The sequence below is a fragment of the Lissotriton helveticus genome, chromosome 12, assembly GCF_964261635.1.
Source record: "Lissotriton helveticus chromosome 12, aLisHel1.1, whole genome shotgun sequence".
NCBI lineage: Eukaryota > Metazoa > Chordata > Amphibia > Caudata > Salamandridae > Lissotriton > Lissotriton helveticus.
The window spans coordinates 249,633,434-249,657,084 of NC_136073.1; the positions used below are offsets into that span (position 1 = coordinate 249,633,434).

Below are 23,651 nucleotides of genomic sequence, written 5' to 3' on the forward strand. Positions count from 1 at the left end.
CAGCCCCTGTGAAGGTACATTTGCTGGTCCCGAGCTGCCCCCACCCTCATTGGGTCACTCAGCATTACAAGCTGCCTCTAACCCTCAGGGCCTCGGGCACGTCCACCTGCATCCCTTGGATTCCGCGGGCACTTTAGAAAAAATCGCGGCATTTACACAAAACTGCCGATTTCGCGATTTTATTGCAAATCGCGAAATCCTGGAGGGTCTGTTTAATGGGAACGAAAGAAATGGAAACTAGTTCTTTTAGGACACTTCCGGATAGACTAGGGAAAAGCTACTTGAAACTAGGACACTAGGATAGTCAATACCCACAGGAGTACCGAAATACTCGCGTTATCTCACCCACAGGAAGCGGGTGCATAGGTGTAAAAGTGTGTCGTGTTTCGTCGCTGATTCCTATGGAGCCTTGGAGAAAGATGCTGCAGGCGACCAGGAGAGAAGTGTCCGGTTAGATCCAAGGGCGGATCGAGGATGAAGAGTACCTGAAAGCAGAGGGACAGAGTCTGGGTCACTAGCCAGTGACCAGGATGGAACCAGGAAGGAACCAGGCGATGTCGCGAAGCAATCAGGTGATGTCGTGAAGCTTGTCTCTGCAGCCACGTGGACCAGGAGGTGTCGACGACGATCAGGCGCTGGATACGGACTGTCCCACGAAGACTCCCGCTGTCGGCGGTGTCGGCTTCCGTATTGGAGTCAACAAGCCTTGGCAAAGGCAACCCACGCAGGAATCGAAGATGGCTTCTGGATCAGACCAGCAAGGTCTGATGGGCTTCTCTTTTTCAGGGAAGCAAGGGCCAGTCTGGAGCAACCAGACCAGCGGTGTAGATTCAAGGTCTCGTCGTCACAGAGGCCACTAGCCAATGGGCAAGTGACCGGACAGACTCGTCGAGCAGGAAAATGCAGAAGGGCCCCACGCAGACCTCGTGGAGTGTGGAGGGCTGATCTTCGGTGCAGTTGGTGCTCGAGGCTGGGGCTTCTCAATCCCCAATGCACAACTTCGAGGGTGCCTCTGAAGTTGCACGGAAAGCAATTCGCTGGCTTTCCAAGATGGCCAGTCCCACGTCTCTCGTCGCCTCCACGGGTCTCGGGTCTGCTGTGACTGTGGATCGGGCTGTTGGAAGTCTGGAAGTCCGGGTCTTGTCAGGCTCTGTGCTCAGGCTCCGGCGGGAGCATCGACAAAGCAAACCGTTAATCGCTTGATGGTGTCTGCTTGTGCAGGGTGGTCACTCCTTGACCACAAGGGAGATTCTTCAGTCTTCTATGTCGAGTAGAATGTCGAAGGTCCAGAGTTTTGTTTCAAGTTTCAGTCAGGATACAATCTAAAGTCTTGGGACTCAGCTCCTACCTATATACCAAATTTAGGGGCTGGATTACCTGCTAGGTCCCTCCTATGGGTGGGACGCAGGAAGGGGGTGGTTACACCCCTTTCCCTTTGTCCAGTTTCACGCCAGAGCTGGGGCTGGAGTGCCCCAGCACCGGTTTGAACTGGAGTATGCATGGGACACCTTGTGTGCCCCAGGCAGTGTCTCATTGCATTCAGCCCTCCCTGCCCCAATACACTATAGCCTGTCTGGGGTGGTGCTCGCACCTCCCAAGACAGGAAACCTATTGTCCAAGCCTCCCTCGCCTTAAGGACCCCCAGCAGCAGGAGGTCAGACTTGTGTCTGTGGCAGCTGCATCCATTTTGTGATGCTGAGGCTCTGGTTAACTTTAACCGGGATTAGTAGGAACAACATGTCTTCTCCCTCTAGAAGGGTGGAATGCTACCCCCGTCGCCAGAACTGGCGAGGGGGTAGTATTCCAAAGCGCATGACACCTTACACGACATGTTTTGATAAAGCCAAACCAAAGTTAGCATTTAACCGCGAGGTTCATAATGCACTTAAGAGTATATGGTATGGCTATATCCTAGAACAGCTATAAGGACATGGTTCCGAAAGCTGCAGACAGGCTTAGCTCCTGCTAGAGCACCATCTCACATAAAACCACGCACTCTGCCTTCATGATTGTTAAGGCCTGCCAATGGAGTTACTATATCTAACCTTATAGCTAGACACATATATACCTATATGTGTCTAGCTATAAGGTTAGATATAGGAATACTATATCTAAGCAAGGGGTGATTACACGACCTTGCCCCAGCTGAGTGATCAGCCAGTTGTGTCAGTTTGGATGGCCAGCCAAGGGTGGCAAAAGATATGCTGCAGCCCTTGGGTGCACCTATGCCCTGGGTACCTATAGTACACTGTACAGGGATTCACAAGAGTGACCCAAATTCCAATTGGTGATGTACCTAAAGTACATGGTGTGAATTTAGAGAGAACAGCGGGGCTGTGGGTCTGATTAGCAGGCCCACAGCGACATCTAATTCGAAAACCAGTGAAGCAAAAAGCGGGGTGACCACAGGAAAGCAGATCCTACTCTCCTACACAGAACACATTGATGGACATGCCCTTTGATGGCACTCGCCTGTTTGGCGATAAGGCAGATTTCGCGTTGGAGCATTTTAAGGACTTGCGGGCTACAGCCAAGTCCTTAGGCCTTTTGGCCACACGCGCTCCTTCCACTTCTGCTTTTTGCTCCTTTCGTGGTTAAGGAAGGGGCACCAAGCACGTTCGTTGCAGAGCAACAGCCTCCGCGCAGCCGCGGACGTGGGACCCGCAGGGGCGGGTGATGGGGCCAGTGTGTGGGTCAGTCCAGCACCCCCCCTGCTGCCACTGCCTCCAAACCTTCTTAGTCCCGTGTTTCAGCCCATCAGACGCCAGAGGGTGGCAGGATTCGCCATCACCTCCACCACTGGCGCACCAACACATCGGACAGGTGGGTTCTGCAAATTGTCCGAAGAGTTTACTCCCTCCCCTTCGAGACAACCACCCCAGCCATGCCACCACAGTATCACCGAATGTCGGGGGATCACTTGGCACTTCTCCAGCAGGAAGTTACATCCCTCTTGGCCAAGGGGGCCATTGAGCGCTTTACGACGCCAGAAGTAGTTTGTGGTTGTTACTCCCACTACTTCTTGGTTCCAAAGAAGGACAAAGGCATGCGTCCCATCTTACACCTTCGGAACGTCAATCTCTTCCTCCGGGAGAATAACTTTAAGATGCTCACACTTGCTCAGGTCTTGTCTGCCCTAGACCCGCGAGACTGGATGGTAGCGTTGGACCTGCAGGATATATATTTTCATATCCCTGGCGTTATGTGCGATTATCGGTAGGGCAGGAGCATTTTCAGTTCACCGGCTCCCCTTTGGCCTTGCCAGCGCCGCTCGGGTGTTCAAGAAAGTGATGGCGGTGGTTGCAGCTCATCTGCGCAGATCAGGGGTTTCAGTCTTCCCCTATCTCGACCACTGGTTGTTGAAGGCGGGCTTGCCCCAAACAGTCATCTCCCACCTCCAGACTACGGCCGACCTCCTGCATTTGCTGGGGTTCTTCATCAACGTGCCGAAGTCGCACCTGATTCCTTCTCAGAAATTCCTCTTCATTAGAGCAGTTCTGGACACGGCGCAGTTTCGGGTTTATTCTCCCAAACAGCGAGTCCGGGACATTCGGGCTATAGGTCCGATCTTTTAGCCCTTGTTCTGGGTTTTGGTCAGGATGACCTTGATGTTGCAGGGCCTCATGCATCCTGCTAACCAACCATGCCAGATGGCATATGCGGGCTCTGCAGTGGGACCTGAAGTTCCAGTGAGCACAACATCAGGGGAATCTGGCCGACTACGTCCAGATCTCGGAGGGCACTGCACAACAATTACAGTGGTGGCTTGCGAATCAGCATTGGGTCAGAGGCAGATCCCTTTCCCTTCCGTCTGGAGCACACAGTGGTGACTGATGCGTCCCTCCTGGGATGGGGTGGCCACATGGGAGAGGCGGAGATCAGAGGCCTCTGTTCTCCAGCGGATCCCGGCTCCATATCAACCTTCTGGAGCTTCGGGCGATCCTTCTTGCACTGAAAGCATTACTTGCCTCTGTCAAGGGGAGGGTGGTGCAGGTGTCCACAAACACCACCACCGCCATATGGTATTGCAACAAACAAGGCAGGGTGGGGTTGTGGACCTTGTGTCAAGAGGCTCTGCGCCTCTGGACTTGGCTAGAACGTCAAAGCATTTCCTTGACGGTTCAACACCTGGCAGGTTCTTTGAACGCCAGGGCAGACAAACTCAGCCGCCAGTGCAGACAAACTCAGCCGCCAGTGCCTGATGGATCACGAATGGTGTCTTCACTCGGAGGTGGCGCAAGTTCTCTTTCGACAGTGGGGAGAGCCTTGGTTAGATCTATTCGCCACCGAAGAGAACGCGCAATGTCAGCTGTTCTGCGCATTGGAATTTCCAAGGCGGCACTCGCTTGGCGACGCTTTTTATCGCGAGTGGTGCTGCGGTCTTTTGTACGCCTTTCCGCCTATACCACTTCTACCCAGAGTGCCGAAGAAGATCAGACGCGACCGGGCCCAAGTCATTCTTGTGCCCCAGACTGGGTTTGAAGAGTTTGGTGTCCCGAGCTACTCAGTATGAGCATGGATTCCCCGATCTGACTGCCTCTTTCGGAGGATCTTCTGTCGCAGCAACAGGGGATGGTTCTCCACCAAACCTGTCCAGCCTCCACCTACATGCGTGGAGATTGAGCGGCAACAGTTGATTCCATTTGACTTGCCTCCTGAAGTCTGTGATGTCATTCTGGCATCCAGGTGTCCCTCCACTGAATGGGTATATGCCTGCAGGTTGAACAAATTTGTGGAATGGTGCACAGCAAAGGCTGTGGATCCCCTTTCTGTCCCTCTTTCAGAGGTCCTTTTGTTCCTTCTTTCTATATCCCGGCAGGGGTCTGCTCCGGGCACTATTAAGGGCTACCTTTCTGCAATTTTGGCTTTTCTCAGGCTCCCTGATCAGCCCTCTCTTTTCAAGCCCCTGTTGTTAATAGATTTCTCAAAGGCATTACTCACCTTTTCCCTCCTATTCCGTTTGTGATGCCGCAGTGGGAATTGAATCTGGTTCTTTTCTCATGTGTGCTCCTTTTGAGCCGCTTCACAACTGTCCTCTTCGTTTATTAAATTTGAAGACGGCTTTCGTGGTTGCCATCACCTCCGCTAGGTGCGTGAGTGAGTTCCAGGCTCTTTCCTGTAAGCCTCCTTTTCTGTTGATTCATCCGCACAAGGTTGTGCTTCGCACTCGTCCTTCCTTCTTGCCAAAGGTTATCACTGCCTTACACATTGGGCAAACTATCACCTTGCCCACTTTCTTTCCGCGTCCTTCCAGAGAGGAAGAGAGGCTCAACCGTCTGGACCCAAAACGTGCGCGTTCATTTTATTTGAATCGCACACAACAGTTCTGGGTGGATGACGATCTCTTTGTTGGCTACGTAGGCGCCAAGAAAAGCCGGGCTGTACACAAGTGGACTATCTACCGCTGGGTCGTCTTGTGTATCAAAGCCTGTTATTCTATGGCCAGAAAGGAACCTCCGGTGGGTTTGCGCGCCCATTCTACCAGGGCGACAGCAGCTACTACTGCATTTGGATGTGGTGTCCCCCTGCAAGACATCTGTCAGGCATCCCACGTGGGCCTCGTTGCACACTTTTACTAAGCATTATTGCCTTGACAGTCAAGTCCGGAGAGACGGCTTCTTTGGCCGTTCGGTTCTCCGTGACTTTCTGGTGTGATTGTGGTAGGCAGACCCACCACCTGGATTGGTATTGTTGGGATATCTGTTCTAAGGTAAGGAATCTATCACTAACGTGTCTCTTTCAGATGTACAAGTTACTTACTTGGGTAACGATATATCTGTAAGAGACATTAGTTAGTGATAGATTATTCACCGCCCCACCCATCCTCCCCGTTATTCGAACTGATTTCTAGGGTTAAGGTCTTTTAGGACCCTAGTTTCAATGCACCAGTGGTCAGTATCTTGCATGGCTCTGCGTTCCTGGCGCGGAAACTCGTGTACAGAAGTGACGTCAGCGTGCGTGGTGCGTCTAAGTAGCTCCAGCGATGTCATCTCGGCGTCTACGACGCCAACGACGTACACTGAGCCGTATGACGACACCTATGGACGCGCAGGGGTACTGCTGACGAAAACTTTCCGGATCCCGTTTGACGCCTGGTGATAATTCTAAGGTAAGGAATCTATCCCTAACTAATGTCTCTTACAGATATATCGTTACACAATTAAGTAACTTGTGTGTTTTGCCAATACCTTTACTGCTTGGACCAGCAACATTTGGGCCCTTGGTCCAATGTAATGATGCCCTCCCAGATACATTGATTACTACCTTATTGAAACCAAGTTTTAACCCGCCTATTACCCAAGAGGTGGCCAGGTGACGTAGGTCGGCCCCTGGTGACAGGGATTTTTTCACCAAGCACCCTGCCTTTGAGTAAAAAATGTCCTGGCTTTTGTAACAGAAAGTTTAACTTCTATTAAGGACACAGAGGTGAGATAATGCTATCCTGTCTGCACATTTTATTTCCAGCACCTATATTTGAACATTAACAAACTCTCTTTCCCATGAACACTCAGAAAATCAAACACAAAACTGTAGCCGGTCACAGAGCAATCCATTTCCTATATCATTTGTGGGTGGCCATACCCCTCTTTCTTTGTGCAGCAGTAGCCGGTTCATGTCTGTGGCTCACTCTGCCTAAGATGGAGAGGAGAGGGGAGAGGAGTTGGCCTAACGGCTAGGGCGCTCGACCTCGGACCTGGGGATCTGGGTTCGAGTCTCGGTAACGACGCCAAAACCTCCTGTGATTCTGGGCAAATCACTTAATCTCCCCGTGCCTAAAATGAAAGTAACTGGAAACGTAAAAATAAAATAAAAAATGTAACGTAACTGGAAAAATATGTAAAGCGCTCTGATACCTGATTCGGTTCGGGTCTAGTTCGCGCTATATAAAAACTCTGCCAAAAAAAAAAGATGTGTCATTCTCTGCAAGAAGAGTAATTTTATCTCCTCCGGTTTCTAAGGAAAAATGCATATCCGAACAACATCGTTTGACAAGTTCAACATTTTCCATGTATTTTTCAACTCCAAGAGATATTTTCAAATAATACATTACTCCATGTAAAAAGTTTAATACCTACCAAATAAATACCTTTATAATCTTGCGGACCTTTAAAGAAAGGTCTCTGGGTGGGAAGGCTAATTCCTGATTGTTGGTTGGGAATAATCCTTTCCTCCTTCATAGAACTTTCCCTTACATTATCTAGGAAATGTTTTATTCTAAATGAAGGACTGGAGGCGAGGACTATGATTGTTTAAAACTGGCCAACCACAAGAGTATCCATGTCCGAGACTAGTTTAAATGTAAAATTGCTTAAGTCGACTCTGTTGGCCAATCTGTTGGGTTTAAGATGTCGTCCAATCTTGCACCCAGAGCGAAGGTCTTGGAAGACATGTCCCTCTCATCGAATGTGCACCAAAAACGTGCGTATCAATTGCAGCTTCCTGCATGACCCAGTTAACCACCTAGCAATTGTGGGAGAAGAAACTGCTTTATGTGGCTTTCGACTGACAATTAGCAGTTGTCTGTCACCTAGAGAGATTTCCTGTCATGCTCAGGTATGCCTTAATACATTTTACCAAAAATAACTGTAGCACATCTCTAAAGAAAGTGTATGAGACAACTCTAGCAGTAAACGTTGTCCTCCTAGATATGTTAAAAGTGACGCATTCTAGAGTGAACACCCTACCTGTTATATCCAGTGCTCTGACGTTTGAGACTCATCTTCAGGAAATTAGTCACAGGAACATGGCCAGTTTTCCAGATTGCTCATTCCTTGAGGCATATTTTGTTATCCTTCCAGGAAAGGAAGAGTGAGCACTCGGTTTACACCCTAGAGGATGGAATACCCTGATTCTAAAGGAAGAGACCATCTAATGGCCCTGAGTAATTTCCTGACCAAGGGGTGTTCACCATCTTGGAGTCCCTCTATATGGAAGTGTCCGACTGAAATTGCCATCCTGAATGTATTAACAGACATAAATGCTGTGCCCTCGAATACTATGTTAGCTAGGAAATTTAGAACGTGGTCTATGTCTGTCCCAATTGGATCCAGACCCCTATGCACACATGAGCCCATCCATCTTGCCCATGCCGATATATATCTCTTGACTGTGCTATCCGCCCAAGCTTTTGCAAGCAAGGTCTCCATTTGCCTCAAAAGGCCTTCCACAGACCTTTCATAATTCTGGGTAATCCTCCACCTCATGAGATGTAATGTGCCCTCCAGTGTCAGATTGTGAGGTTCCCCACCGGTACCCCAAGGAGATCATAAAATAGACGTTGTCGGATTAGAGACACCCAGAAAACTTCCAGCAGAACTGGAAACCAGACTTGAGATCATCACAGTGGGATCGCCACCTCTATATCTGCTTGCTGCCTCTGTACCTGTGAGGCATTTTATCATTGAGAATCATGGAAAAGCATAACCTGTCTTCTTCAAACAGTCTTGGAGAAATGAGTCTGTTGCTGCCAACTTCAGCTGTGGCCTCCAGCTGAAACACCTGTCCAGCTAGAATTCCAGATGTGATAAAAAGAGGTCTAGTGGAATAGCCTCTGTTCTAGTTTCCACGATTTGATGCCCTGCATGTGGCGAGAATGCCAGTCCATCACTTGGTTGTATTTCACTGGAACACATTCTGCTGGCACACCGATCTTTTTTTCCAAATAAAAGTCCCAGAGTTTCTTGGCGAGTTCCAAAAAGGACCGAGATCTCATCCCACTAGATGGTTTATATATCGATCTCATGTAATGTCTATTTTCAATAGGACACATTGTATCTTATCTTTCGTCTGGCATTATACTGTGAAGGATCCCCGCCAGCAATCCCAGGCAATAGATGTGCAAGACTTTGCCTCGTCCATCTTGGGAATATATTATATCCTTCAGAAGTTGAGTAGCTTTCAGGCGTTGAAGGGCTCTGCAATGGTGAGGGCCCAGGAAGATGGCCTGGATGGATGATGATAGTTGACCCAGTAGGCATGCACTCTCACATAGTGATATTCTTGGTTTGGTAATGGAAGATTGAGTGTTGCCTGGATGGAGTCTATAAAAATCCCCAGGAAGATGATTTTCTTGATGGGTGTTAAGACTATTTTGTTTCGTTGATGATTATACCGAGGCCCTCAAGGAGGTTCACAGTCATCTGGATCTGTTCTGACAGATTCCTCAGGCGTTGATCAATTGGAGAAATTTTATTGACCCATGCGTCCTATGTTAATGCATGCAAACTGAGGAGAAAATCTGCCACTATGCCCTCTAATCTTGACCGGAAAGAAGGGTGAATGTTTACCATGTACTGCGGATTGGTTGTTGGTTCTTCTGAATCCATCTCTGGCGCCCTGTTGACATGAGAAGCCTACGAAGGGGGAAGGAAGAAGCCCCTGAACCTAGTCTGGTCCTGTACCCCCGCCCCTCCCCCCCACCCCCAATGTAGTTGCCCCCAGAAAATCCTTGGGATTGAATATTCTTTTTGTGGAAGCTTGAGCTTCGTCTAAGGAGATGAAGCTTTCCTCTCTCCCCAGAATCTATCTTCTATCTTCCCCTGCCTGCTTTGTTTATCCTTGTACCTATGCTCCGCTTAATCTCCCTCCCTGTCGCCCTTTTAAATTACCCCTTACCCTTCTACACGCCATGAACCAATGGATGTAACTTGTCATTGATGTACCTTCTGTAACAATGTGTAACTTGTAACCTATTTAACTCTCCTCATGTAAAGGTCTAGCCAGCGCTATATAAAAAAATAAAAATAAATAAAGGTTGAAACAAACTTGCATTGTTTCTTTATGAACGGATCTTCAAATCGATCTCCCTGAGCAATCGCTCCGGCCTCAGAGGTAGCCAAGACCCCCAGCTTTGGGTCAACTTTAATGAGAAGACACCAGCGTCTCTCGTCTATATGGCACTATTAGCATATGCCCAGTCACATAGGATTTCTGGGAAGATTAATGATCCTGATTCGCTGGCCGCCTCGGCCATGGCAAGGATTTTTGTCAGTGGGCCATTATCTTTCAAGACTGTGTCCTAGCATGAACTCCAGAAACAGTAAATCCTCTTCTTGCAATCTCAGATGTACTTGGCATGGATGTTGGCCATTTTGGTGTCTATTTAGGCCCCTTTGCAGGCCAAAGACAGGGGCACTTCGTCCAAAGGTGCTTGTGAATTTCTTTTTGTAGAGGCTTTCACAGCCTGCCCGCCACTTAAGTGGCAACTTTCTCACATGATACACATTCAGATGATGGGGTTGGAGGATATCCTCTTGTTACAGCATATCAGACACAGTGTTAGATGGATTCACCTATGGAGTGGCCTCTGGCACCAGGGGCGGGGTACTGGCTGAATGATTCCAATATCTGTCCTGCCCCAAGTCACTGTCTGAGTCCCTTTAGGAATCATTTGCATCAGCCGCTACTGAGGAATGCGCCCTGAGAGTATCCAGGAAAAGCCTGGGCTGCCCAAGGGTGGGGAGGGGCACTGTATTATGGATAGTAGTGAGTTCCTCTCCAGGAAAAATATTATATGACAAAAAGGCCCCTTTAGCCTGTCAAACGCCTTTGAGGTTAGGGACAGCTGTGGATCCAGGTCGGCCATTCATCTGAGGGAAGGGCCCAGAGCACTACTGTGCCAGTTGCACTAGCCTTTTCTCTAGGGTAGCCAGCACATCAGATACGGCCGTATGTGTAGAGGCATCTATGGCTTCGCAAAATGCATCATGGAAGGGGCGGTAGAACAAGTATTTGTCCTCCATGAATGATGATTCTGATTTCTGCATGATATGGGCTTGGTTTAATGCTGGGGGGATGTGGGAATCGGTGATGTTTAAACGGCCCAAGGAGCACAGTCAGGTGGCTCTCATATCAGGGGCACTTCACAGACAGTCTATTCTCAGAGGACCCGGCGTAACCTATAAATCAATGCCTGTGTTAATATCCCTTAAATGCAGTAGTTATATACTGGATGTATTTTTGTATATGGACCCCTTAAAAGGGGGTTCAGAATCCAGGCAAGCAGTTAACTGCCAGTAATTGGATCAAAGGTCAGGTGCGCTGATCCAATTCATTGTATGCAGTCCTGTGAAGCCTTTATCTGGCGACCTTGATTAAAGGGAGAGCATCCAAACTTAGAATGCAGGCGCCCTCTTGTCATTGAATGACTACCCGACGTCGGCATCGCCGAACTGCAGTGATGGAAGGCCACGTGAGGAGCGCCAAGAGCGTTCCTGTGACCCACTGACAAAACGGTTCTTAGTGACAGTACATTGATTAACCGGTAATAGCACAAAGCAAAGCATCTAACAAATGTCTACTGTAAGAAAAGAGCCCATGCCCCATATGGAGTGCAGGGAGCACTTTACTGCGGCTGCTGGAACAGTGAAGAAAGAAGGGGGTTGGCGTTGATATGGTATATGAGAAATGGACTGTTTTATGAGTGGCTGCAGTTTTGTGTTTACTTTCCTGTGTGTTCGTAGGAAAGAGAGATTGTTGATGTTCAAATCTGGCTGCTGGAAAAAAAACGTGAAGAAAGGAGTGCATAATCCTCGCCTCTGGTCCTGACCTAGAATTTCAGCGTACAGTCCTTATTCATATCCAACCTATACCCAAGATAGAGGATCCTAAAGGATTGATTCGTTTGGTAAACGTGTTTTCTTCTGCCAGCCTAGCACTGAGATGCACAAATGCTTTCTGTCAATAGGGATCATTTTTAAGGCTTTTAGGACATGGGGAGTGAGATCGTCCACGGGGTCCTGGAGAACTATAGGACCTCTCTGGCTTGGCCGCGTCCTGCCCGTCATGGATTGTCCAAGTACGTTATCTGCGCAGGCTTGGATACCACGGACCACATTGGTACCGCAGTCATTACCAAGGTTCTGCTTTGTCAACACACTAGATTCTCTGTCAATGTCCGGTATCACTAATGGATATGCCCTTAGATTCAGTCTCGTTTCTTCAACCTCTGCAAAGCAATTACAGGGCGTCGGCATATAGGCTGAAACATGCCTCCGAGCCAGTGATGCAGACAACCTGGTTCTTTGAGGGCTGGAATCGATAGACAATGTGCAGGCCTACACAGGCACCTGTTCTGCAATGCCTCTTCCCCAGTACATCGGCCAACAACCCAGAAAGGGGGCAGAATCAAGCACTTCCTCCTGGGTTGGTGATCACTTCTGACAGTTAGGTTTTGCAAATTTTCAAAAAGGTTACATCCTGGCTTTTCTCATTTCGCGGCCCATATTCCTCCCACATCTGAACAAATTTCAGAAGAGCATGCCCATCCTGTCATAGCCTGTTGCTCTCCAAGGGTGCGCCTCAGCGGGTACCACGATCTCAGAAAGGGGAGGTGCAGGGAGGTATTATTCTTGCTACTTACTCAACCCTAAAAAGGACAGGGGCCACAGGCTTATCTTGGACCTCAGACCTCTGAACACCTTTCTGTAGAAGGACAAGTTCAAAATACTGACATTGGTTCAGATCCTCTCTGCCTTGGACCCAGGAAACTGGATGGAATTGCATAACACTTATTTTCATACACTCGTATTGCATTTCCGTGTGTGTATCCAGCCGTTCAAAGGTGGGCAAGAAGCATTTTCTCTTTGTCATGCTCTCCTTTCACCTCTATAGCACCATCCAGTGTTCACAAACATTCTGAAGGTGGTAGGTACTCCTCTTCAGAGGTCCAGGAGTTACTGTTTTCCTGTACCTTGAAGACTGGCTCGCCACATTCAGTTGTGGACCACCTGTGGACAACGGCGCATCTCTTCACATCATTGGGGTTTACCACAAACGAGCCTAAGTTCCACCTGATTCCATCACAGAGGCATTGGTGCAATCCTAGACATACAATTCAGGGCTTTTTTTCCAACTGCAACAAGTCTGGGACATTTGGGCTATGATCCCAATGGTTCAGGCTTGACTGTGCATCCAGGTGAGGGCGGCTTTGAGACTTTTGGGCCTCTTAGCGTCATGCATTTTTCTTATCAAATACGCCAAGTGGCACATGCGAGCCCCGCAATATAACTTGAAGTTGCACTGAGAATCCTAATCTGTCTTGTTGAGGCACTTCATCTCTCCCCTCACCCCCCAAAAGCTAACATTGGTAATAGACACTTCAGTATTGGGTTGGGAAGAGTCACCTGGGGTAGGTGGAGATTACAGGACTGGTCGTCTCCAGGTGAGAGCTTGCTCCACATCAGCCTGTTGGAGCTGCGGGCCATTCATCTGGTTCATTCAGGGGGAGGTTGGTGCAGTTTCTTACGGATAACTCTTCTGACATGTGCCACTGCAACATGCAGGGTAGTGTGGGATCTTGACTCCTTTGCTGAGATGCTTTGCTTCTCCAGAGGTGGCTGAAGCGCCAGGGCATCATCCTAGTCATCAACCACCTGGCATGATTTCTCAATGCCAGAGCAGATTAACTGAGCAGTCAGGAAGAATAGGCATGGTGCCTGCAGCCTGGGGTAGTGCAGGGCATCTTCAACCGCTGGGAAGAGGCCTGACTATGTCTTTTTGGACCATTGAGAATGTGCAGTGTATATACAATTTTGCAAATTGGAGTTTCTGCAAGAACACTCATTCAGTGACATACTACAGTTGGAATGAACAAGGGACTTCTCTGCGCCTTCTTGCAACAACCTTTCCTGTCCTGAGTTCTGAAGAATATCAAGAACGACTTGCCAAAGTAATCCTAGTGGACCCAGATTGCCCCAAGCAAATGTGGTACTCTGAAGCATGAGCATCTGTCCTCGGATCACTCTACAGTTTCGGGAGCCCTCCTGTCTCAGCAGCAACGAAGGGTGCTCTATCCGAATCCATGCAACTTACACCATCATGCGTGAAGATTGAAAAGTGCCAATTGGTTCCTTTCGATTTGGTGCCAGAAGATGTCATCCTCAACGCCAGATGCCTCACTGCAAAATCCATTGATGCTGGGCACTGGGACACGTTTGTAACCTGGTGTGGTGCCAGGGACACTGACTTCTTCGAGGCAAAGCTGTTTGTCATCCTTTTGTTTTTTTGACCTTGTTGCAGCAGGCCTTGCAGTGGGCACCTTGAAAGGTTATTTGTGGCCCATTTGGCCTGTCTGACTGACAGATCAACTGTACTTACTTAAATCAACTGTTGTGATGATATTTATTAAACGTTTAACAGATATGTTACCTGCCAAACTGTTTGTGATAGATCCTGCCATCACTTTCTGGCTGTCGTGTTGCAGAGAAAATATAATTCATATATCAGATTGACTGCTTGCTCTGCTACTGCTGTGGAGTTACTGCTCAATATCCCGACAGTAGTAGGTGGTGACTGTGAAGGTATAATAGTATAAGCACTACTAATATTACCTTCCATGAGTGGGATGCCCTCCAAAGAGCAGAGCAGCAACATCCTAGGATCATATTGTGGGTGGGAGTCTATCTCGTAATGGAGGATAGCACATGCCTAGAAGCTGGAAAATAAATAATAATCTCTGACATTTGGCTGATGTAGACCTTTTATAACTAAGTTCAACTTTTTTGGACATGTCTTCCATGAAAATTATCACCATAGAATTTAAAAAATGAATCTTGACAATAGGCAATTCAATTTCTATCTTTATTCCATCATAAACAATCATAAAAGACACATTAAGACGATAAGAGAATATAATATAAAAAGGTATAAAATTTCATACAAGAATATTTTGTTAAAAAAGCGTGTCATATAAAATCCCAAGGCTGATTAGGTTTAAAAGGGAGAATTCAGGGTCAAAAGCTATTAATGCATAATTACATAGGGCTTGGTTACAGTGTTCAATATTGGACTGAATGGCGTGGGGCAAACTTGAGTACACCAATGCATAAGCAAATAGATTACATAATGTCTTGCAGATTTTTCCTTCTAAGGACCCAAGTCCAGCTCAGAAACTTAGCCATAGCAACAACTATGACTTCAGAAGTTTCAGTTTTTAAGATACGCAAGGCCGTTTGATAAGATCTAGTTCCAAACTTTGTACAAACCGGCTTGAGCCATTTCAGCCGAGGGCTCGTGTATGCAGGGCACACAAACAGGACATGCGATAGAGTCTCGTCCTCAGTTAAACAAGTGTCACATTTTATATCCTGGTCATCCCGCCACTTTTTAGTAAACGATTTCAGGGAGAGTGTTCCCACTCTAAATTGGTGGAAAAGTTTTCTATCACCAGGACGTGTGATCATATCCCAATAGGCCTCCAGCTTATGCTCACACTTATATTCAAGAAAGAGGCCTGTGAGGGAACCACTAGTAACAGAGGACAGCGACTTTACATACACCTTGTCCCTATATAAGGCTTTAAGATCTCTTTTAGATGGAAAGGAATTCCCCTCTGGGTCCTCCCACTGGTGAATAAGGCCCATTTCAGATAACAATGCCATAATCTTTTGTAGCTAAGAAATTTTGTTTGATTTATCTGCTTCTCTAATGGACTTAACAGCTTTTGCATAAGGTGCTAGCTCCTGGGTTATCTAAAGTCTTCGCCAATAGGCAAGTGGTCTAAAACCCGCAGCCTCCTCAAAGGAAATACATCCTAGATCAAAAAGTAGGGGCCTCAGAGGAGAGAATTGCGGAAGGCCGTTCAATGCACTCAGGAACTTGTTCTGGGCTAAGACTAATGGTAGTAAGTTTTGGACATGTCTTCCATGAAAATTATCACCGTAGAATTAAAAAAAAGAATCTTGACAATAGTCTAAACTCGGTTTCTCAATCATCATATCATTTTACAATTTACTAAATGAAATTGGCACGTGACTTACCCTCACACACCTCTGCTTGTCCCTCTTTATTTCTAAAAGTGATCTCTATTCTCAGAGACACTTTTGTCTGTGCATCAGCAAATTACAGTTCCTATTCAAATCCTGATGAATTTTGAGCCTTAATGTGGAACACTATTGAAAATAATTGATCATAATAAACTTTAATATTATAGTAATAAAGGGTGGTACTACGGAACTTGATCCAGTTTGTTTAGGGATAAGAGAAAAAGATCACACAAATTTGTACAACTGTTTCTTTGAAACCCTACTTTGTATTTACTAAGCTGTTCATATTAAACTTTTTTCCTCATTCCCATCTTGTAGGTATCTATCATTCCAAGAGGAAAGGGACTGGGGTATGCTCAGTATCTACCTAAGGAGCAATATCTTTATACACGAGAGCAGCTGTTTGACCGCATGTGTATGATGCTGGGTGGAAGAGTGTCTGAGCAGCTCTTCTTTGGAAGAATTACAACAGGAGCCCAAGACGACCTAAAGAAAGTTACACAGAGTGCATATGCCCAGGTAAATCAGTATGAATTTATTGTCCGCATGCAACTGAAGTGCTAATTGCACAAGTAGCTCATGTGTTTGTGAGTTATGTGAGGATGTGCAAAATGGTGCCGAGCAATGTTGTTAATGCCTCTTTTTTGTATTTCACAACTCTAGGTTGTCCAGTTTGGGATGAGTGAAAAGCTTGGTCAGATTTCATTTGACCTTCCGCGGCAGGGAGAGTTAGTAACAGAGAAGCCGTATAGCGAGGCCACAGCAGAGCTCATTGACCAGGAAGCCCGTAACTTGATCAGCTCTGCCTATGAGAGGACCTTAAAGCTTCTGACTGAATGCCGTGAACAAGTGGAAAAGGTAAAAGGCTCTCTCCCTTCTTTTCCATTACAAATGGTTTTATGTCTTACTGTTTTAGTTGCTGCGTTTTTTACATTTGTCACATTAGTGACATATCTGGTATGAGGACCATTTGTTCTTAAGGTTTCTATGGCTTTTGTTTTCCCCCTGCTTAGACTCCTTGTGCATTATACTCTTTAGCAGGTTTTCTGGCTTCAAGCAGCAAGCCCATAAATGTTGCTTCTTGAGAAACTCCTCCTGATCTGCTGTTAAAAGCACCTTTAGGGCCATCAAGTTCTTTACAGCCATCTTTAGCTGCATTCAATCTACTGTCTTGAAAGGAATGTTGTCATTAGCTCCACCTTTGTTTTTCTGCATCAGCCTCCCTTTTGTGTCCTTTGTCTGGGTTCCCCATCATGGCATGTTTAGTATTCAAAAGCACAGTATATCCTCACCCATGGGCAGGGTCTCAGAACACTGTTGTAAGACGGAAGTATCATTTTCAAGATAACAATGCCAATATGTATTTTTTGTTGAGCGAATATGATTAAGAACCCCGTCTAGAAGCTCAACTCTACTGCTCTTGTATTTTCTCTAATCCTTATTATAAATAGTAAAATATAAAAGTAAAGGAAACTGATATGAATTAAATTATAAGGGAAGTACATGGATACTCCCAGCATCACATGATACAAGACAGTGACTGTTAACTTTAGTTCTTTTACTAAGGCTTTTTTCTTTATTTTTGTTGTTTAGCAAGCATCCCTCATAACAAGGATACACCTGTCTTTCAAACTACATTTTTCAACTTCCCAAGCATCTTTTGGCTTCCCTCAACTTTTTTAAAGCCTTTTACCATTTGAAAACGTTGCTGTCTATGAATAAAACTTCTTTAACAGTCTTTTTCTTTTTAGACTCTAGCTTCTCTGGTTTTCTTTATATTCTGAAATGTAGCATCACTGAGGAATTGATGTTGTTTTAGTACCTACAATGCCACAATGTCTGTAATACCCAAATCTTTCCCCTGCCCAGCGTAATCACCGTTAAGTAATCCTTCAACCACACAGCAGCTTCTTGATACTGAGCCATTCTGGATGAGTTGAAGTTGTTCCTTGATGCTCATCACCAATCTAACTTCATTTTGTTGATATTTGCTGTTTTTGATCTGATTAATCACTTCACCTTGATCTAGAAGCAAAGCCTTTTTAGGGCCATCAAACAGTGTGCCAACCATATCCCACGACCTGCTATCCCATCATCAGCCGACAAATACAGTGCTATCAGCTACATCTTCATGGAGAAAATCAACAAAATCTAATCTGGCATCATAAATTCATCATTGTCATCCACTCCTTCACCTATATCCAGCTGCCACTCCGCTGCTTGGTTGTTATTAAAAGGTATCTCACACAGACCTCTGCATCATTCTGAATACACTCGCAGCCACCTCCTACAAAGATGGCTTGTTTTGCCCCTCGATTATCAAGTGTCAGAAATTAGAAGACCTCCCCCCCCCCCCCCCCCCACTGCCTCCCCCCCACACCCCATGACCATATTGCCAACCTCTTGCTAACCCAGGATACATTCCTGGACAGATTCAAGACCTTGAAAGATCCTCCCCCCTCTGAAAAAGCTACACTTCTGACCTTGCTTGCTTCCATTCTTTAACCCACCCTCCGTTTGTGAGAAAAATCGAGAAGGCAGTTGCCAGCCATCTACAGGAGCAAATCACAAGAATAATGTACTTCAAGACCTTCAGTCAGGGTTCAAACCTTGCTGCAGTATTGAAATTGCCACTCTCCAAGCAGTCAAAGATGCCCTCTTCCTCAATGACAAAACAAAACCCTGGTCTCTTGTTCATGCTTCACCTCTGTGTAGCTTTTAACATCATCCAGCATTGACTCATTCCCTGGAAATTTGCATGGGCCTCACTGGGGTAGTCTTAAAATGGCTCACGTTCTCCCTCGCCAACCAACAGCAATTCTTTCCGATAGGAGCAATCAGATCACAGACTCTCCTTATCATCTGGAAGTCCCCCATGGCACCATTGTCTCACCCATCATTTTGCATCTTTTTATGGAACCCTTTGAAGACCCCTTACGGACATCAAGATATGACAGTATGTCGACCACTCCCAAACGTAACCTCAAAATCTCCTCAACCAACAATATACAGAGCCTCAAATGCTGCCTCAGACACATCCAAACCAGGATGTTAACAAACTATCTTGTTGCCCACAGTGCAAGGCGTTGTCTGATTCAGCCATGGCTCTCCAGCTTAAAGCTCTGATGGGCTTTACACCCCAACTGAGAGAACAGGATCAAACCCTTGGATGCATTCTCTGCTCCATCCTCTCACTCCAAGAACACATTGCTAAGAAGACCAAAAAGCCTGGTTCCAAATCACACTTCTGAAAAAAGTGGACCTTTTCTCCCAGGCTAAAACTTTAGAGCACAAGCCCTCTCCCTCTTAAATGATGGCAATTCCTTAATCACTGACATCCTAGAGACAACCCTTGCTACCCTGAGAGTGTCTCCTTCATTCAGCAGCACAGCTCATCAAGGAGCTGAAGAAATTGGACCCCCCTGATCTTCATGTTACAGAATATACAGTGACCCCCCTTAAGAGCCCAGATCATTGTTACAGTCAGCTGTATTACTTATACAAGATCCTCTAACCAAGAAACATGTGCACCTAGCTAAGAAACTAACAATATCTGGAGCTCAACGCCAAATGAGGAGCTCTTACATTGCCAGAATAGAAATGAAAATCTTCTAGAAGGAGTAAACAGAATTTCGCAGCCATGCCCCTAGGATCTGGAAGAACATCAGGGCAGCACTAAAACCTACAATTGTGGAAGAAAGTAAAAACATACCTCTGTAAGCAGCACTACCTCAGATAGGCTGAATTCTCAACAGCTCCACTAGCTCTACCTCCTCTCTCTGTGACCCCCTTAAGTGTCCTCCCTGAGACTTGCCCCTGTCCAGCACTCAATTGCTATCCAACTGGGTCCATGCTTTAGAAATGCAAAAACACGCATACATAGATACATAAATACATTGCCTAGTGGTCATCAACCTGCAGGGTTCATTCTTATCTTAGTTTTCCTCCTTTTAGTCTAAACCCTGCATGTCTCCAACTCTCCTGCTACACCCTTCTAAACAGATCGCTGTTCACTGTACGGTCCCACAGGGCTCCTTCGTCTTCCCGTTTTATTTAACATATTTATGCAGCAGCTTGTATACATTATTCAATCATTTGGTGTGGTGTCATGGGTGATGCGGATACTGAGCTCATTCTGCATTTCAGGCAACCACTGTCTGAGCTTCATCATTAGCCAACATCCTGTGATCCCCTTTATTCCCTGACGTGGGTGAGTAGTAATCTGTTCAAATGCATTGCAAACAAGATGGATAGAGATAATAGACCATGACAAACTGTGTAAACATTCCTTTTCACCCAAGAAAATAGGGCCTTCACCAATTGTTCTCTTCAAAGTACACTGGTTAGTTCATAATACTTTTTATGGGCTCAAATCTAAATGTAGTATGTAAGACTTCATCCCTATGTTCCTTCATGATTTGTGCTCAGATTGGAATCACTTCATTTATTCTAGGAATCCAATCCAAGTGCCCGCAATGGTGGTAAGGCCTTTTCAGTGAAAACATAGCAAGCAAAGGGTGCTCGAATTAGAGGTAGTCGAGAAGGAACGAACAACCAGAAAATAACAAAGAAACTCTGCTTACTAATAGACATACTACACAAGGATGAAAAGAAACTGACCTGACGTCTGTTTAAGGGAACTTTACATTACTCAAACACCAAAAATTTTAATTGCAACTTAAAATGACAGAAAAAGTGCACCAAAACTAGTTATTTTATTTTTAAATATGAAAAACAATCTTTTTTCAAAGAGTGCTGTATAAATAACTATCAAGAAATGCTAAAACAATTAGATTTCAATCGAAAACAATTATAAAATACCTTGGAACTCTCAAAAAACCCTTAAAAATGGTCCCTGGTCAAAGATTGAGGCTATATAATGAATTGACCATCCCTACTGGATTTAAATGCACTTTGTCATGACCAGTGGCACCAGTTAACAAGCCGTTATGTTCTGGTATGTAGATTAGTAGAGTACACTAGTCACCCTTGATGGTGTCCAGGGGCTTGAGCAGGTGAGTGAGCGTATGGTCCCTGCTGAGTTATTGGAAGAGCTAGGTCTTCAGCTTCTTGCGGAACTGAAGAAGTCAGGAGGAGGCCCTGATATGCTGAGGGAGGTTGTACCATGTTTTGGGTGTGATGTATGAGAATGAGCGACTTCCTGCTCTGGTGTTATGAATGGGGGGGGGGGTGATAGTGAGATAGAACAAAGGTGTCTGGTTGGCTGGTGAAAGAGTAGGAGTCTGTGAAGGTATGCTGGTTCAATGTTGTGTAGGGCTTTTTATGAGTGAGGAGTGTGAATTGGCTGTGTTTGTGAATGGGGAGCCAGTGGAGCTCCTTGAAGTGATGTGTGTGTGGCGCTGGAGGTCCAGTGTGAGTCTTGCGGCAGTGTTCTGGATGGTCTGGAGTCTTTGTAGGAGTTATTTGTAGATTCCAGAATATAGTGTTTTGCTGTAGTTTAGCCAGCTTGAGTGGCGGTCCGTCTGGTGTTCTGGGGCAGCCACTCAAAGATCTTTTGCTGCATACGTAGGATGCGAAATTAGGAATTGTGTTCACTTATGCTGTCATGGTAACTTGGTCATCTAGGATGATCCCAGGTTTCTTGCATCTTTGGTGGGTGTTGGTCCTAGCTCCAACAGCCATGAGGGGGAGTCCCGTGGGTAGGTCTTGTTTCCAAAAATCAGAACTTCCTTCTTGGAACCTGGAAAATCTCGGAATTGAGCTTCTAGCAGTTTGTTCTCCTCCATTTTGCGACCATGGCCATGCAGCTGATGAAGTTGGTTCTGGAGGTGGTTGTCCTGTCTGTCAGAAAGAGGATGAGTTCGGTGTCATCGGCATACAAGATGACATTGAACAAGAGTGGGGCTGAGGAACAATCCCTCAGGGACTCTGCAGATCAGTTTCTTGGTCTCCGGTGTGAATGGTGGCATTCTAACTCTTTGGGTTTTTCCAATGAGGAAGAAGCAGATCCAGGAGGGTGTGGGTTCTTGGATGCCTATGTTGTGGAGTTTTCTGATCAGAGTGTTGAGGTAGACTGTGTCGAAAGCCGTTGACAGGTTGAGTAGGATGAAGTCTGCTGATTCTCCGTGGTCAAGGAATGTCCTGATGTCGGTGGCTGCAATGAGTGCTGTTTTGGTGTTGTGGTTCTTTTGTTGTATCAACCAATGTTTTGGTGGATCAACAGTAGTTTGGGCCTTCATCTGGACATCAGTACACACCGACAAATGTTAAAGACAAAGGGATTTCACCAATGATTTCTGAGGAATCTAAAAATAATTATAACAGTTGTAGAGTGCTGAGCACCTTGGGGTATTTCACTCTGTTTGCTAATCTAGGGTTGTTTCTCTTAACGCTTCATTATCTTCATTAGTCTCAGAGCTCTCAGATTAAATGAAAAAAACTAATAGTAATAAGGTTGCTAAGCATTCTACACCTGTTATACCTTCTACCCCGAGGAGGAGGAGGCCCTACCCTCATTCAAAGTGCATTTGACACCATATGAATTGATTGGGTAAATTAAAAGGCCCTATATGTATAGCACACTTTGCAAGGCCTCAAAACTCCACACATCTGGAAAAAAACGACTCTCAGTCAAAATATCACAGACTCCAAATTAGTTCATTATTAAAAAAACACAGAATCATGTGTTATTTTTAATCAAACATGTAAGTATATTTAGTATCCAAACAAAGAAAAGAATCAATGAAAGAACATAGCATGGATAAAGAATCAAGAATATCCAAGTAAACCATAATAAAATCAGAGACGGGCGCCAAACCAAATGAATTAAGCATAATCCGACTCACAACAGTGTGATAAAAACTCTATATCCATACAATCAAAACAATTAAATAGATATATGGGGCTTGTATTAAGTTCATAAACAAAATTTGCACTACTTGATTTTTGAAGTTAGTTACATTGACTCACAACAGATACCTCAATTCATATATCGTGACCCTGGAGTTTATCGTTTCGAATCTCACTGCCGCCTCCATTTGTGTTTATCTAGCCAGTATTGTAACATGAGATGATGACAGAAGCGCCAGTCAGCTGACATGCCAAGTCACAATGTTCATAGCCTAGGTTCTTCCTTCTACTTTGACAGAGCCCAAGACCAAAACTTGTGAGACCGCTTGCTTTATTTTGATTTCAAAATAAAGTAAAATTTGTAGAGTGGAGGGTCCTGAATTAGAAGAGGAAAGCTATTTAAACTTTAATAAAGAAGTCAGTATTGTCTTCTTGTTATAAACATGCCCTAATAATTTCTGGAAAGGCTTTGTGCTTAGAAAGTTGGACATTTTTATTTATTTTCTGCTTGCTTTAGCGTCTGTAGTTTTATAATAATCCCTCAGTGTTATTTATTTCTGTTGCTGAAGTTTAATGGCTGAGCTTTTTTTTGTTGCCTTTGCTGGCTTTATATTATGAGTAGACCTGCAAATCCCTGAATCTAGGGATCAAGAACCTAGCCCTTGGATGACTGGTATTCACAACACTCGCTGGAGTTGTAATAGTTGTGTCGGAAAGAAAAAGTTTTCTTTCTTGAGTCCCCTCACTCACCATGGTTTCCCCACGGTGATATGCTTCATCATTGGGGCCATCCCGGTTCTCTACGGACTGAGGCGTGCTACAACTTGCGGAGTTACGTTAGAGCACTGAAGTGATGGACTATGTGTAGTGCAGTCAGTGTAGTGAAGTGGAGTGGGTTTAGAAGTGAGTTAAAACTACCTATCTAGTGGGTAACGTTGATTTATTCTTGCTCCTAGAAGGTATGATTAAAAATGGGGTAGAACACTAGGGGTCCTAATTACAATGATTTAAGTGCCCCTAGTAATTCGAGTCAACATGTTTCGAGCGTTCCCCAAGCTCTTTGTCAGGACTACACAG

The 23,651-nt window shown here is 45.6% G+C and overlaps 1 protein-coding gene across 1 annotated transcript in view; it reads left to right on the forward strand.

Annotated features, from left to right (window-relative positions):
- The window catches only part of LOC144799051 (mitochondrial inner membrane m-AAA protease component AFG3L1-like), a 275,930-nt gene that overhangs the window by 242,395 nt on the left and 9,884 nt on the right, over positions 1–23,651 (forward strand). The window contains exons 15-16 of the mRNA XM_078670217.1: positions 16,083–16,283; positions 16,428–16,622. Coding sequence (XP_078526343.1) covers positions 16,083–16,283; positions 16,428–16,622 — 396 coding nt within the window. The remainder of the gene's footprint in view (positions 1–16,082; positions 16,284–16,427; positions 16,623–23,651) is intronic.